At 42.7% G+C, this 17,474-nt stretch overlaps 1 protein-coding gene across 7 annotated transcripts in view; it reads right to left on the bottom strand.

Moving 5' to 3' along the window:
* The window catches only part of SMARCA2 (SWI/SNF related, matrix associated, actin dependent regulator of chromatin, subfamily a, member 2), a 161,746-nt gene that overhangs the window by 44,819 nt on the left and 99,453 nt on the right, over positions 1–17,474 (bottom strand). Inside the window, exon 28 of one of the 7 annotated variants that reach the window (XM_036928452.2) lies at positions 15,352–16,465. The exons of the other annotated variants lie outside the window; for them this stretch is intronic. Coding sequence (XP_036784347.2) covers positions 16,424–16,465 — 42 coding nt within the window. The 3' untranslated portion in view covers positions 15,352–16,423. Of the gene's footprint in view, positions 1–15,351; positions 16,466–17,474 lie in introns of those variants that run through there. 7 annotated transcript variants of the gene reach the window in all.

Below are 17,474 nucleotides of genomic sequence, written 5' to 3'. Positions count from 1 at the left end.
CTATATATGCTGCTACAACAGAAAAAATTCTCTGGCCTATAAATCTGGTGTGGTTAAAAGCATCAAGTTCAGATGAGAGGGTGGCTCAGAATAGGGCACTTGCTTTCCTGGAGGCAGATGCAAAGAAGGCCACTAACAGATTACAAGGGAGGATAACACATTAGTAGAATAACACAAGAAATCAAAAGCATAGTAATCTGAGGCCACTGATAGAGGAAAGAGCCTCAGCTTCAGGAAGTCTTAAGATACAAGCCACCATGGTTACTCCTGCTATGACTGCCACAGCAGCTAACACACGTCGCTTACTATGTTGCCAGGTGCTCAGCACTTTTATACATCTGCTCTTTTCATTCTACTAGTCAAATCAATTGCTCTTTGTTATTATTATTATTATTATAGTCTTTAATCTGAAGTGAATGCTCAAATTTGACCATAATGTTTTATGTTCCTAGTGCAATTTAAACTACAATACGATGAGAGACTTCAGTTTATCTTTTATATTCCTCAGACTTTCAATATGGTTTGTACTAAGCTTCATGCAGGACTCATCCTAGCTGCATTTGGACATAGCCATTTTCAAATCTCATCATATCCAATTACATTTCCTGCATTTTTACTTTTTTGTTTCTTTGCTGCACTTTCACCTTCGCCGGCCAACTATATCTCCTAATTATCTACCTTTGTAGAATGTCGTGTGGGCTCATCACTGGGAGAGACAAGGAGGCACCACAACTATAGCTTTGCTGTCTGTGCAGGGAGTGAGTAACACACACACAGTGGCCCATCACCAAGACACTTGCAAAGAAGTGATGTGTGGGGCCACTGATCATAATGCACATCTGTTATTTACACTGTGATTTGCAGACTGAAAGGCAGCAGTAAAGTCTGTACTTTATACAGTGACAGTGAGTATGCTGTGGCCTTAAGAGCATGCTGAGGTGTGTCCTCTCCCAAATTTGTATATTGAAGTCCTAACTCCCAGTACCTCTGAATGTGACTGTCTTTGGAGAAAGAGCCTTTATACAGCTAATAAAGGTAAAAAAAAAAAAAGTGGTCATTAGGGTAAACCCACACACATCCAGTATCTGCTGTCCTTCTAAGAACAGATTAGGACACAGAAACACAGAAGGAAGACCATGTGAAGGCACAGGGAGAGGACGACGATCTACAAGCCAAGGAGGGAAGCTGCAGAAGAAACCAACCCTGTCCACACCTTTATCTTAGACTTCCAGCCTCCAGAACTGTGAGAAAATTAATTTGTTGTTTAAGCCACCCAGTCTATGGCATTTTGTTATGGCAGCCCAAGCAAACCAATTCATATTAGTAACTGAAATTTGTTACTGGGGGACAGATGTTTAAGTACGACACAGCAATAGAAATTTGTATCCATTGGAATGATGCAAAGCAAAGATGGCATATATGTATATAAAACATCCTTTTGAATAAGCCTCTATTTTCATGCCATCCTATAATCTAAGGGAAGCAATGTGCCTAGCTAGTTTGGGGGTTGCACCTGGATGAAGGCCATGAGGTAGTACCTGAGCCAGGATGTAAGGTGTAGGAACCATGAATAAACAGAGGCCAACAGGTGCGATGTGAAGAGGAAACTGTGTGAAGGAGAGAGTACGGGACCTGTAATTCTACATGTATAAGCACAAAGGCTATACACAGATACGTGCATACATACACACACATGTATATCATCACAGTGTCAGTAGAGGAGGGTCTGGCTCCAGTTAAAGTTGAAAAGCCAATCTGGAAACATATAATTTCCGATTTAGATGTGCCCAAATTATGTCTATATAGTGGTTCTAAGCATACACAAGGTTATTTGTTGGGGATGACTGTCCTGACTTAAGGTAGCTAAAAATTCAAAACAGAATTTTGAGCCCTGGTTAGCTAAGAGCTGTATGTATGTTGCAAACATATTCTGCTATGCATAAAATTTAAAACAAGTCTCGAATTTTAAAGCACAAAGAAATAAAAACAGAGGTAAATACTAGGTTTTAGTAATCAACCCACTTAGCACACTTCTGGCCTTGCGTGGCCCCCACAGCTTCCTGGTACTGGCAGTTTTGCTGGGAATCCATGACAGACATGAACATGGGCAGAGAAGGGTGGCAGAGGAGACAGCACCAAGAGATGGGGCCATCTGAGAGGTGGCCAGTGATTTGCAAGGAACAAATACAGAGACTGGCTCTATCTAGCAGTGGTGCTCAGACACAGAAAAACATCCCATAAAATATGTTCCAGAAACACAGCACCTAGAGAAGATCTGAGGGGGCACACCTGACAGTCACTAAATCTGAAGGAAGTTAAATGGCTCCACTTGACTGCTCACAGCACGGACCGTCTGCTCCCTCCACCTGGCTCACATACTAACAGTTGTTGTGTTCTCAAAGATCTTGATGCCAGCTACGCTTGTTACTGGAATGACATAATTCTGTAGGATACTACATAAAATGAAATATAATTGTGAAAAGAAATAGAGTTCTTACTTTTACAAACAATGAGTGCGAGGAAAGACCCCATAAAAGGTGAGTTGCTTAAAAAGAAAACACACTTGGATTCGGCAGGGGCTACAGACTCCTAGAACTTGGCAGGGAGTGTGCAGTGAGCGGGCTTTGAAGCTGAAATTAAAAAATTCTCTGAAAACACCAAAACTGGAAATCCTAAATTACACATAATGGGTATTAGTTATGCAAAAAACACTATAGGTTTTTGGTCAGCAGACTCAGAGAGGCAACTTCAAACAGACATACATTTTATTTTTCATTAACACTTTCATCTACTTAAAAGTGGTATCTTCACAACTGATACTGTCATCGACTGACCCACTACTTGTTCTGATGGTTTGGGTTAAGAAGGCTTCTGCTGTTCTTTCTTTTTGGAATGAGAGGCTCAAGGGAAGTCATACTACCTTGCTTGTTCTTTTTCATCATCCAGCCTTCTCTCCCCCGCAATCAGAATTCCTAGCTTGATTCTGAATTTTTCTTCTAAGTAGTTACACCCCAGTGGTCAGATCTTAAATACTTCCTTCATCAGATTACTGCCCTACTCAAGTTCTTAAATTATCCTCAGTATAGTAATTCCAAGTCTCCCTGCCTGGAACCCAGAGATCCCCACAATCTGATCTTAACCAGTGTGACTTACCCTGTTTACCACATGTGAACATTTCATGAGTAACAGGGACACAAATCCAGTACCTCACCACAGCAATGCCATATTTATTCCCACCCTTGCAATTTCTCTCACTCTCCTCACCTGGAGTGTCCTTCCCAATCCCTTGTACCTGTGCATGGTGTGGCATGCTTCAATGATCAACTCTCATTTCTCTGCTTAGAGTCTTCCCCAGCTGTAACAGACCAGTTTTTGTTTTTCTTACAGAGACAATGCTTTATTTTTCTCAATTCCCCTACAGTATCTAGCAGAGTACTGGGGGAGGAAAAGTTAGGTATTATAAATACCAGTGAATACAAATTCAACTCTTAGGGTTCCCTGGGAAATTGTCATAGGTATGTAACTACCTATCTACTCAACACCAGTCGTGAATTCAAGTGTGTCCATTTAGATATTTCTATGTTAATCTTCAAGTACAAAATTATAGACTTGAGCATCAAAATTTCTGTTTCTTCCCTACATCACCCTTTAGTGATCAACCCATTTCTCACCTCACCTTTACTGTCTACCTCTAGAGTTACCTGTACTGGTCAATCTACTTCCTGATTGACAGGAATTGACAAAGTAAAATTCCTTTGCAACCAGGACATTAAGATTTTTCAGAAGTTGCTCAAACCTTCCAAATTTCCATTATCTACTAGTCTTAACTACCACCTGTTTTACTTACTTTCTCCATTGCTTCTTGTTTAAAAATCTCTCCATCCTATAATGCTACAGTCAGGTTAGTCTACCTTTTCTTGCCACATTTTTCTCCCCTTAAATGCAGATTCCCCAAGTTTTTCTTTGGCCCCTTCTTTTTTTCATTCTCATCAGTAGTAAATACATACTCAAAGGCAACCCACTGCCCCTTGAGAATCCACTGCAGATATCACTACTAAGTTTGACTTGATCAGCGACAGGTGAGATGTCTCTTAATGACCCCTGGAGGACTTGCTGCTGGAGAACTTCAGAACCACCCTTCCATGTCTCCTGAGGGCTGGCTGTGGGGCTCCCCGTGGACTTCCTTTTGTGGAGCAGCCTGGACACACAGTCAGTCCTCAGTGTGGTGGGTGCCTGTAAGCAGCCCCTAGCTCTTGGTAGGAAGTACTTGGGAGGAGTCTAAACCCCCATTCTGGATGTGAAATCTTCCATGGAGATCCAAACTGTCCCTGGCTTCTACATGACTTCAATGCATGTGGCTTTAAAAATTCTCTCCCTAGCATGGACTTTTTGGAGATACCAATCTGGATTTTCAATGTCCTATGAAATGTTCCAAATCAAACCCATCACTTTTCTTCCAACAGGACCAATATTTCTTCTGGATCTTTATATCTTTATCTAAGGGCACCCCACACCACCCCAGCATCCAGCCTCAAAACCTTTATGGCTTCCTTTACAGTTTTTCTTGCCCTCTCTCTTGCACCCTTTTAATTCATCCTTTACAATGCAAATGGTTACCTGCTCTCCCATTTCAGACTCTCCATTCCTCCTGTAGAATAGAATAAAGCTCAGGTTCTTTGATCATGCATAGCCTCCCAGGGTGTGTCTCCACCCCAGTTTTTCTCCTCTACCCCTTTCCCTATAAAAACTCATGTCCCCAACACACAGGTCACAGGACTTACATGTCACACATTCCCATGCCTCTATGTGGTTCCCTTAGCCTTGAATTCTGCTTCTCCTGATCCCCCTTTGCAAGGCAAATCATGCTCATTTTTATAAAGCAAAAGTTAAAATGCCACTTCTTTCACAATACCACACATGATTCCCCTGCATTTTCAGTATATATTACAGGTACTTTTAGTCATCACTGTTTATTTAATTCTACTTTGTATGGGTTTTTTGTCTTGAAACATGTCTGAATCTCCTGTCAGCCTGAAATCTCTTCTGAAATAAAAAAAAGTCATCTTAAAATGTAAAGGCATTTAAATCGATGCCTTGCTTACCAATAAGACCCAAAAATCTTGCTGAAATAAAATTAAATCTTCATTTTTTGTGCTTCTGCTTTCTCAAAATGACAAGGCTTCCCAAGGTAGCCCATTCTAAGGCCTGGCTTAAATGATTACTATTCAAGGGAGGGCTACTGATTACTCAGTGAATTAAAGTAAGCCAGATAAATGGGGCAAAATGAAGAGTTGTTTTTCGTTTGTCCTGCTCCAGCCTACCTCTTTAAACTGCCTTTATTTTAACTGGTAATTATGCAATCTTCTGGCTTGCTCTAGCTTACAGAGTTAAATGGCTTAAATAAGATATTCAACCCCATTGGCAAAAGAGACCATGTAACCGGGAGGAGCCAGGAAGATCAACACCCCTTACCCAGCTGGAAGGCAGAGCAATGTGAGCAACACCACTGCACCACTGCACCACTGCACCCGGTGATCGGGAGGGCGCGGGCCTCCCTGGGAGCAAAGCAAAGGAGGCGAGTGAGCTGACCTGAGTCCTGAGGGCCCCGCGTCCTGCTGGGCAGAAGGAAGTCCACCCAGGAGCCCCTCTGGAGGAGTGGTGGAGCTAGCCCTGCGTGAGGCTTGTCTCACGTTCCCTCGAGGGGGCTGGCTTTAGATGCTCCAGCAGCACGTCCTTCCGGGGTCATCAAGAGACTCACCTGTTGCTGATCTGACCTGAGCTCCTAACCCTTTCCAAGAGGCAGCCAGGAGGGGTCGTCTCAGGGGGCAAAGGGGCTGTAAAGTGGGATGTGCTTTGTCTTTTACCAGACCCTCAGAGTCCTGCAGACTTGTGTTGATGTGCATTTTCAAAATATAAAAGGCAATGACCTCAGCATTCAACATACATTACACGAATATACCCGCCAGGTTACTAAATGCTAAATCCAAACACCTGCTCCATGTCTGCGAGCCGTTAGTTCCTCACCTGTAAAATGGGAGAAATTATACCTATTCCAAGTCTATAAGGGGCTTAAAACATGATGTCTATCTATAGCACCCAGCCAAGCACTGTCTGGTAAAGAGAAGGGAGGGGATAGTATAGGAACAGAAGTATTGAAAAATGCTATGGGAATGAATTTGGACTAAGAATTCAGACCTGGCAGCTAAAAGGAACACAGCGTTATATGTCAATCATATCTCAATCTTTAACAGACGGGGTGGGGCCAGCTTTTGAAACCTGAAGTGGAGACATCAAAGCCCTGTTTACGGAAAAGCAGCAAATATCGCCATCCCACTGTGGGAAGGCATGTGCCCGCCTAACCCACTAATGGCCCTAAAAAAGCCAGTCCTTTGCACTGGGCGTCCTGTGAAACGGGGTGTTCCAGAGACCAAATGGAAGGATATGCAAACGCCATTAACACCGGGCTGGGGCTTGATGGGCATCCTGGGCCGGGATGTACTGAAGCTGCTACAGAAGAGCTGAGCCTCGTAAAGGGTCAAAAATAATTCTGAACGTAATGGCACCAAAATAACCCCCGTCTGTGATTTTACTTGGCTCCTTCCCCAACCTGGCTACGTGAATGTCAATGAAATGACAGGTGATTCCACTTTCCTCCCTTCCCCTTCTGTACTTCTCAGTATGCTTTTATGACAGGGAAAATGCCTCCAAGTAAACCTTAAACTGAGAAAGAACCCCAAAGCTCCAGGTGTTTTGAGTGCTGATTATAAAAACGCAGGAAGATACAACTAGTAAAACAGTCAATCATCAGATCTGTGATCAAGACAAAATGGTGGCTAACAAAACCCCTGAACTGGGTTTAGTGATTCTCTGGCAGAACAAACGTTCGTATTAGGGATAGCCCTGGAATGTCAACACTGTGGTCTCTCGGATGCCACAATATCCTTCTCATGCCTTCTAATTAATATAATAAGACATTTAGTGTATTGATTTTTTTTAAATTAAAGTGAATGCAAATGGACTCGGTCTTGATAATTTGGAGGAGGTGATATGCTTCAGTGAACAAAATGGATGCATTTAGCAGCTGTTATGTACTCTGCCCAGAAGTGTACAAGGGATTAAAAAAAAATGTCATCAAAAGTGGTAGAAAATTCTTGGTCTTGGTCTAGATAGAACTGCTGAAGCCTTCACTACATGTAGGGAGAGTGGACCCCTGGTGGCAGGTAGGTGCTCCCTTCACTGGCTCTACCATGTTGGAGTCAGTCTGCCACATGCTATGGGCACACACGATTTAGCTCAATGCTCTACAAGCTCCAAACAACCAACAGGTCCCTTGCTTCAGGAACCCCATGTTTATTAGACAAGGAAACTGAGGCCTGGGTAGGTGAGGGACTCATACAAGACGTCATACAGCAAAACAGTGTCAGATCTGGAACCAAGCCCTGACATCCTGACACCTGGGTCCCTGCTCCTTCCACAAAGTTATCAGAGGAAGTGGAAGAATATAATAGGACCACTGGCAGTCTCAATAAGGCTGGAATTTTGAGGATATCATTTTAAATAATCTTTGGAAAATGCTCTACAAGGTCAAAGGGAAAGATATTATTAAGAACGGCATCATGCATTAGGAATATGATTTCTACAATGGACTATGAGCGCAGTGACCTTAAATACGTATTTCAGTTGGAGTGGCAGAACAAGAATCAAGCTTTATCTAGAGCAAAGCTTCATGGCGTTATCAATAATTTACGATTCTGACAATTCAACATTCTTTAAGAGAAAATAAGGAAGGAAGCCATCTCAAAGGAAAATGGCCTTACACTTAAAAATCAACATTCTCTACTGGAGACTTTCTTGTACAAAACTAGAAATGAAAACTCAATCAATTTAGTACTTTCTTTTTGTCTCTTACTTTTGCATTAGATTAGATATATCCCAGTTTTTGCTGAAAAAGAAGAGGGTTCAAGCTAGACGACAGCTGGTTCTAAGATCTATGAGAATTTCCAAGAAATAGCTGAGTTGAAGCAATGGCTGTATTTTTTTCATGCACATTTAAGTCATCTTCATCAGTGTGTTCTAAAATTAGAACAGAGCCTTCAAGTTCTTGAAAACCTCAAGAGCACTTATGTCAAAACCCCAGGCCTTTAGAATTTTTTTAAGTAAGAAATCTTTACATGAAGACACACTGGAAACCAATGGGAAAGAATGCCAATAATTTCTATCTCGACCCACTTTAGTCAAAACAACAGAGGATTCTACCAACTCGGCCAAAAGGACACGGACTACAGGCTGCAAGCCAACCTCCTTACGGAGCCCTCCCTTTTGGCTGGTACACTCACAGATGCACAAGTATTTATTGAGTGCCTACTATGCGTGAGGAGCTCCAGTGTGGGCATTTGGCAGTAGGCAAAGCAGGTAAGGGCACTGTCCTTCTTGGAGCTTAACACCGGTGAAGTAACAATACGGTGGCAGTCAGACAGTGACACAGGTCATGCTGGAAACGGGCCTAAGTTACCTGACAGTTACTGGCAGGCCTTGGCTATTTCAGTGGGAGTGGTCAGGAGGGTTCTCTGGAAAGAGACCATTAAGGCAAAGAGGGATTCATGTGACGATCTGGGAAGGAGCCTTCCTGGAAATACAAAGGACCAGAAAGACAGCCCAGTGTGGCATCCACCCAGGAAGCAAGGAGAGAGGCTGAGATTCAGGGGCCAGACTGAGCCAGACCATGTTAAAGTGCTGGGCTTTAGTCCACTCACCATGGGAGGCCACTGGAGGTTTCCACGGTGGGGCGGGTGGAAGGGGTGGTGGGGGTAGTGGGCAGGTGGTGATCGCAGTTGGTATTTACTTTGGAAGTTAGCATCTAATCTCTCTGGGGAGCCACTGGACCGTTATTATAATCGAAGAGGAAAAGCTATCCGAACACCAGGAACCCGCAAATGTCACATGCTTTGGCTCATTATTGTGGCACCCAAATCCCTGAATCTCTTTTCTTTGGTCAAAGGTGGAGGGAAATGTGCTGTGTTGTATTTCCCTTCCATTGGGGGCCAAGCAGGGTCGGTAGGAAGCCCAGGAACACAGGTGTGGCTGTCAGAGAGGCTCGGGTCTCCCAGCAGCAGCCAGGAGGCAAACCCCCTCACTGTCCTGGGTTGGAGGCCATATTTTTCAGCCAAAGGAGCATCTGTCCTCCCTTCCCTTGGGGTCTGAGGATGGGGGAAGGAAAATCATAAATAATGTCCCTGGAGGTATGATACCAGAACTCAAATATGGAATAGGATACATGCTGTTTTAAACTCGGCTGATTTCCTGAACAGTTAAAAACCCTACAAGTTAGAGCATCTCACAATCTATTTTAATCTCTATTAATTCCCATCTGTGTACACTTGGAGACCTGCTCTTGACAAGCTCTTTAAGGTGGCTAAGTGTGCACTATTATCTCTAATAGCATCTCTCAAATCTGGCTCTTAATTGCACTAATAAGGCGGGCCAGCCGCCACGGAAAGGAACAGAAGCTCAACAATTAACACCGCCGCCCCCAGTCCCAGCACAGTGTGCAGTTCAGTCTTCCTAACATTGTGTAAGTGGGCATTGCATTGAATTTGCTCTTAAATGGTCTCCATGACTGGAACCTTAACAAGAAAGCAGGGAATGATCACTATTCTGACCACACTAAAAAAGAAAAATAAAAGCAGCTTCATGTGATTTTGGAAGTTGTCTTTAGATAGGTGGAAGGGACTCGGCAAATCAAAGATAATGCAACTCCCCCAACCCAGGAGGGCCGTGAGACCTGTCCAAGACCACATACTTAGCTGGCAGCAGGGACAGCACCCACATGCCAGGTTCCTGACTGCTAGCAACAATGTTCTTCTTGCAGGCATGAAGGATTAAGTAGAAAACCAGTGAACACTTAGTTGCAACTGTGAGTTCCGCAAGCCAGATGCAATTTTCCATGGTTACTTTCAATGCCTGAGTTGGCAGGCTTGAGGTGCATAAGCCTGTGGGCATGTCCCATGACATATTCAGCAACTGAACATACCATCCTCCTTAAGTCATTAATGAATGGGTATGGAGCCTCTTTATCCACCCCCCATTACTTTTCTGTCACCCCAAACCTTGTGTTCAAGACACAGAAATTTTTTTTCTTCTTTTCTTAACACCTAAGTTTTTTGCTGAAATAATTTAATACATTTTTCTTAATAACTGATTTTTTTGGAATCCATCTTATATGCCAGGTTCTATGCTACACATATTTAAATCTTAGAAAACTCTATGAAGAATATGCTATTATTTCCCACATTTTACAACGGGGCTATGAGAGGTCACACTAGGTACTCAGGGTCACAGTGCATACCTATATTAAAACATTTCATGGACACCTTAAATATGTATACATTTAATTTGACCAAAGTAAAATGTTTAAAAAGGGTTTTCTTCATGTAGCTTTATTGCTTAAATAAGTAAGAGCAAAAAAGTACAGGAGAAACACCAAACCTTGATTCAAAAAAACAGGCATATTTCTAAAACCATTCATTTCTCTGCAGGCATTTGCACCATGTAAAGATAATGTGAACTTATTTGGGCTTGCTCATATCCGCAAGCCAGATGCAATTTTCCATGGTTATTTTCAATGCCTGAGTTAGATTTCAGGGCTGAATCCTGATTCAGAGGATCACACTTGAGACCGGAAATTCTAGGCATCACAGTTTTAAAAATCAAGTGAAACAAGTCTCTCCGCTTCTCAACCTTTAGTATTTATTTTAGTTGGCACTCTGAGGACTATTCCTTCTACTGGACTACCCTACTGAATTTTGACAAAAGGGACGTTAAGGTCCAATCGCTGTGAAAACAATATTAGTTAACAATTTAAGAATAAAATAAAAATTGTAGAAAGTTATCAAAATTGTTCTACTACTGTCAAATTATTTCCCCAGACATGATTCACAAGTCTTACCACCATTAATTACTTCAGGACTTCCTTCCTAAAGTACTGAAGACCAGCAATTTGGCAAAACCCAAACTATTTTCTAGGGCCTTAGCTCTCCCTTGTGTATAAAAACGGAAATGCAGCTTGCTAGAAATTTTGCCCCAGTAAATCTGATGACCCAATTTCACAAGCTAAAAATGCCATCTGATGAAAGGAAAAACAAAAATAAATTTTTATGTCATAACAAAAAGTCAGGAAAGGTTAATTAAGGTGAAAAAACAATAAGCAGCAGCAAAACAGTAAAGGTATTATGGCAATTAGGCTTTTGATGGACTCCCCCACCCCCCAAAAACACCTTGCTGTATAAAACGAGATTATTTTAAGAGAAATATATGCCTCGTGGAACCACCGACACTCTCAAGCTGTGATTACAGGCAGGAGATTCCAGCCCGTCTCTGATTCTAGGTTGAATCATACTCCACGCAGCACAGTCAGCGGAGACGTCATCCTGGTTACCAGAGACCAAAATCCTCTCCGCATAGGTGAGGGCGATTTTGTTACTTATTATTTATTTCAACAGAATCTCAACTATTTTGTTTGAAATCCCAATTTCTTTCAACTTTCTTGGTACTTTTTCCAGTTCTTTGTGACTAACTCTCCATGATCTCTCTGCAGGTTTCCTGGGCAGGGTTCAGCATAGGTTGCTTGTGACAGAAAGCCAACTAAGGAGTCTTAGCTTGTTTCTGCACCCTGGTGTTACAGGCAGCTTTTTGAGACACAGGTTAGTACCCTCCAGAGGTGTCACATTTTACTTATATTGACTACCCCTCCTATTACATTTTTAGTCTCTCACTCTATTTTCTCTACTTTGAGCTGTGAGAAGGCAAAATACCCCCAAACACTTTCAGTGGTCAGTAGATAGGATTATGAGGTTGCCATTTAGGCACAGAGTCTGTGGGAGCTTGAGCTCCTCCTAACTGGTAACAGGCTGGTCAGGAAAATGAGGGTATTCTGTGCTGCCATTCCTTGAGGTCTGTTTTGAAACCCTATGGCTTCTAAAGCTACCGTATCTATTGCCATATTTAAAGATCTGATGAAGTGAGTCTTATCACCATCAATTTATATAACATGGTCCAGAGCCAAGTGTATAGGGCATTGCAAAAACATAGAGGTACCTTCCTTCATCACCAGGAGCTAATACAGTGGACCAAAGGAGGCAGCCTCACATCCATGCATAGGGATCACAGAGGGAGACACCAGCAAGTAAGAAGGACCTTTCCAAATTACAGTTTTGAGACATCAGATCCATTGTGTAACAAAAGCGTCTTCTCCAAAGTTTGTTCCCTCCATCAGGCTGGCAATTAAATATTATCCAGAGCACATAATTTAGATTGCATTCCAATTATGTTCAAGTGCTGTAGGGCACAAATCACTCACTCAGCAATTGAATAAATTCTGGGATGTCACTAAATGTTTTGAGGAAGGGAAGGATTCTGAAACTGGCAGAACAACCAAGGAACAGGGATAATAGAAAAACCAGGCATTCCAAAATTCACCCTCAGTCCACTTTTCAGCTTTGCAGTCACCCTGATTTTATGGAGTCCCTGCCTCAATAATGATTACAATGCTAGAAACACCACAGAGAGTGAACCCATGGCTGAAGTTAAACAGAAAAATCCTGGCTCACTTGGGCTCATCAGATGTCTGCCAATTTAGGTCGATAGAATTCCTGCTTTCATGCATAAAAGAAACAAAGATATTTTTCCAAGAAATTACCAATGTTAGCCAATTATTGTGTCCATGGATGAGTGCACATCCCCTCCTCCCCCAAATACATGAAACAGCACCACCTTGGGTACACCATGTGGAAGCTAAAAAATGGTAACAGATAACATAGTTTTTAAACCACATTAGTATTCTCTTCCAGTTTATAAAGGGACCATTCCCTGTTGAGGTGAGCCACCCTGAAAGATTAGGATAAAGGTGTTATACAAAGGCAAAAAAGACAAATGACATCATTGACTCCTAAAATAGGATTTTTGAGTCCACCATGAGACAGCCATTTAAATCAGGCTTTGTTGATGGAGAGGAGTTTCCTCAATTCCAAAGGCTCTTTGCAATCAAGAGCTAAGCCTGATAGATGGGCTTGCTCGGAGCTGCACTAGAAGCCACAGTGGCTGGTGCTATGGCCAGGCCACGTGTGAACGGGAAGTTGCTATATATGACAGGAAGGCAGGGTAACGAGCCTTCTTCCCTGGAGAGAAAGGGAGTAAAGAGGAAGAGAAGTAAGAGGTCAAGCCTAAGAAAATTGCTACCTATTATATAATAAAGAATTTGTCTGGTCTGTCTATTCTGCCTCCATTCCTGGCATAGAGTTTCTAAAACCCTTGAATTGCCTGAGAGCGATGTATTATGCTAATGAGGTGACTTACGGTTCCCTAGATAGTGTTAGGGTGGGGGCCTGTCACCAGAAAGACCAACTGCCTGGTTAGAGGGCTGGGCCACTGAGCCAGTCTGACCTACCGGGACTGGTGGGGGGCTAGAGTGAGTTCAGTCAAATGACCAATGATTTAATCATTATGCCTATGTAACAAGACCCCAATAAAAACTCTAGACACTGCAGCTCAGTGGCGCTTGCTGGTTGGTGAACACACCGATGTGCCAGGAGGCTGACCAAACCTGATTCCACGAGGTGAGGACAGAAGCTCTGTCCCCTCCCACGCCTCACCCTGTACATCTCTTTGGTTAGCTGGTTTTCCTGGTTTGCATCCTTCGTAACAAAAGTGGAATCACAAGCAGTGCTTTCCTGAGTTCTGTGAGTCATTACAGCAAACCAGAGGGGGTCATGAGAACCCCGAATTAACAGCCAGTCAGGAAGTGTGGGTGGCCAGAGGACCCCAAAATGTGGCTAGCATCTGGAGTAAATATAGTCCTGTTGGGGACTGAGCCCTTTAACATGCAGGGTTTGTGCTAGCTCCGGGTAGTTAGTGCCAGACTTGTATTGTAGCATACGTATCTAATTAGGGTTGAAAGAGAATACTCACCCTTCAGGGTCCAAACCTGGTATGTTAGGTAGGAAGGTACAGGGAACAAGAAGAACGAGGCCCAAAAAATACCCAAAGGTAGATTTACTGTGAAACTATGAGACATGAGCACTATGAGATGAGAAGCTGGGGGTCTTCGCATGACTTCAGGCTGCAGGAAAGCTGCTAACTGGAGACTGTGGCTAGGACCCCAGACTTCAACAGCACATGTCATCAAAACCTCCAAAAGAATGAGATGGGCCTAGATGCACATCAACTCCTCCAGGGCCAGCACAGACCAGTAGCCCTGCACTGAGTCCAGAAGGGACCCAGGGATAGTGGGGGAACCAGCACACCTGCCCACTGTGCCCTGATGAACAAGAGCTGCTGCCTTTACCCAGATGCCTGGATAGGAAAGGAGGAAAGAAGATGGGGCAGGCAGAAGAAGAAAAGAAAAGAGAAAAAACAGACCAGAAGAAGAGAAAAACAGACCATAGGGGACAAGAATGTTAACTCCCTACTCCAAAAAGATAAAATTAACTTGAGACTTGTTAACACCCAAGAAATTTAAGTTTCTTCAATGAAAATGGGGATTCCTAAACCACTTAAACTGAGCTGTGTTTGAAATTGTGCTCCTCCTCATTTATAACAACATGACAAATACAGAGAAATTAAAAAAAAAATCTCTAACCAACCAGATTGTCTATGACGTACACTGTGGGGGGGGTTCAGTATAATAATTAAAAAATAAAACCTCTTTATGATGAAACCATAATAAATTTTCAAAGAAAGTGGCCATACCACTTACATTTAAGCTAAGTGATCTGAGACAGAGACTGCCAGCTTGTCACCAAAGCCTTATTCCCCTGGGCTCACAGCCAGACCACACTTCCCAGTCTCCTGTGTAGCTAGTGTCCCAGCCAATGGAATGTGAGTGGAAGTGATCTGGGTCCATTTAGAACATTAGAACTCCACACCCACCACACTATGTTGCTCTCCCCACTCCAGCTCACTGGGATGAAGATGACTAAGCTGGAAGAGGCTCTGTCAGCCTGAACCCCTGGATGGAGAACAGCTGCCCCCACCAACCAGAAACACTTGCCTTGGACTTTTCATGTGAGGAAGAAAATTCTACTTGTTTATTCTGGATAGGCCCATGAGTAGGGAACGTTTAGGTCCATCTGCTGCAGCAGTGAACATTATGTTAGGTGATTCCTACACATTAATCCAGGGCTATTTCAACTTGGCAATCAATGGACACTTAGCATTTGCACACAGAAGTCCTAAGTTCTAACAGGGTCCGGCATGTCAACTAGTCAGGAGCACAGGCATGTCAGTAAGTACCAAGAATGCCAGGAAATCAGACAGGAGCTGTGCCAGAAGGATGAGCTGTGGTGCACAGCGCACACAGGAAGTGCGGTCACTGTGTGTGTGTGTGAGGGCGTCCCAGGAGCCATGCATGGAGTCAGAATCATCCTTGAAGGATGAGCAAAGTTCCAAAGGAAGAGGGTAGGCAAGTTTATTCCAGACTGGACATGAATCCTCAGACATTCTATTGAGTGGGACGTGATGCTAAAGATAGAGAAAATATTGTTCGGTTCACCCCAGAGAATAGAATAAAGGCCAATGAGGAACAGCTACAAGGAAAGAGATTCCAATCAAAGGCAGGAAGAACTAGCCATCAGAGCTGACAACGAACTACAGTGGCACACAGACAAAAAGCAGGGTGTCTCCTTTAGGAACAACCAGGCTCTTGGCATGGGTACTGCAGAGAATGTGATTTAAACGTGGGGTGGGAAGCTGCTCCGTTCATCTGCCTTCCGACTCTGGGATTCTACATGTCTTCGATGCCTCTGCCAAGCAAGCCTTCTACAACACTGGCAGAAGAGAGAATGATTGCAGCCCTGTCACGGCACTTCTGACATGACAGTCCTTGCCCTATTCCCTCTCAAGGCTGCGCCAGCTAGGTTCTTTCAAAGGCCTCAGTCATAAGCCAGTAGAGAACATCTCTTCACACCCAGGCCCATGAGAGCCCCGTGAATGTAGTTTTTTTATCGAAACGGCTTAATAGGCTGATCCACACGATTGCTGCTGATGAACAAGAAAACAAAAGGCAGTAAGTATCTCTTTTAAATATTTGGGCCTCGGGGCATTCTGCATTAATGGCAAGCCCTGGTCAACAGCAAATTATCAGCTCATACCAAAAGGGACATTTTAAAATCCAATCTTTCAATGATTTCAATAAAGCTGTACTGCTAACAGTTTTGTCCTTCTCGGGTGACTTGGTATCTTGCAAGGCACCATAGTAGTTTTGAAAAACAACTAGTTTCCATGTTTAGATGTGAAGGTTACAGATAAAAGGAAATCTACTAGATACACTAGAAAGAAAAATGTTGTTCTAACATTACTAGTAAATTAGTAACTTCCCTCTTTTCTTTTACAAGGTTATTACAATTTCATTTCACAAACATTCATCAAGTCTCTACTTCGTGCTAGGCACTGTGCTCATCGCTGGTGATATTACCTAAATGAAAAAGAGAAAAAAGGAGATATTCTGAACTTGAAAACTTCCTAAGATTCATAATGTTATTTTCTTAAAAACATTTCTAATGATGATAAAAAAAGTGGTAAGCTCAGCTACATTCCTGCCCAACAACCAAGGTTATTTGGCTTGTCATATATGAAGACTATATATAAAAAGGTAGACTTCAAAATGTTGGGCTAGATTGTTGTTTCATCTCCTGTATTTGTACTCAAGGTACTTAATTTATTACTTAAATAGAGAAAGGGAATAGAATTTTCCTGAGCACAGAAATGGCTGTCAAACAAACATAAAACTTCACATTACACAATGAATCTTAATTATACAGCTACAACCTCATAATAGTGAGACAAAAGAAATCCACAAAACTGTATTCTGAGGCCACTGGAATATTTGGATATCACAGTAAAACAATCACACAAAAGTTACATTTTATACACCATTGTTCAACCCCAAATATGAACAATGCTTTCTTAGTCTCTTCCTTTTTCAATCTTTTCAAAATTCAGGTCACATCTCTGTCATCATACAACTCCTGAGTAAATCACATCTCAAATGGTGCCAAGACCTGTCTGTCTTTGATATCTAGTCTCAGAATACTTCCTACAGCCTTTCTACCCAGCCATGTACTTAAGACCTATGTTCTAAAATCCATCTTTTACCAACATTGGGAATTGCATTCCCTTTTGATAAAATGAACAACTCACAACAACAGTTTCTATTTTGTGTGGTTTTCACCCAACTGCACTTACTATTTCCAGCACACATTTACTGGCCCTGTTTGGCAAGCCTGACACAAATTGCTCTTGCTAGGCACTAAGTCTGCTCCCAATAACCGAAAGGAGGGCTTCAAAAGAAAGAGTCACATTGGCCTTGGCATTCATACATGTGGCCTGTAGACATGTTTTGATATTTCTGTGCTCCCCTGGGAGAGCTGTGAGATTTCATTCCCCAGTCAAAATGATAAATCAACATTTTCCAAGGGGGGGAT

This window comes from Manis pentadactyla, chromosome 3, assembly GCF_030020395.1.
Source record: "Manis pentadactyla isolate mManPen7 chromosome 3, mManPen7.hap1, whole genome shotgun sequence".
Taxonomy (NCBI): domain Eukaryota; kingdom Metazoa; phylum Chordata; class Mammalia; order Pholidota; family Manidae; genus Manis; species Manis pentadactyla.
This window is presented reverse-complemented; position numbering and strand designations above follow the sequence as displayed.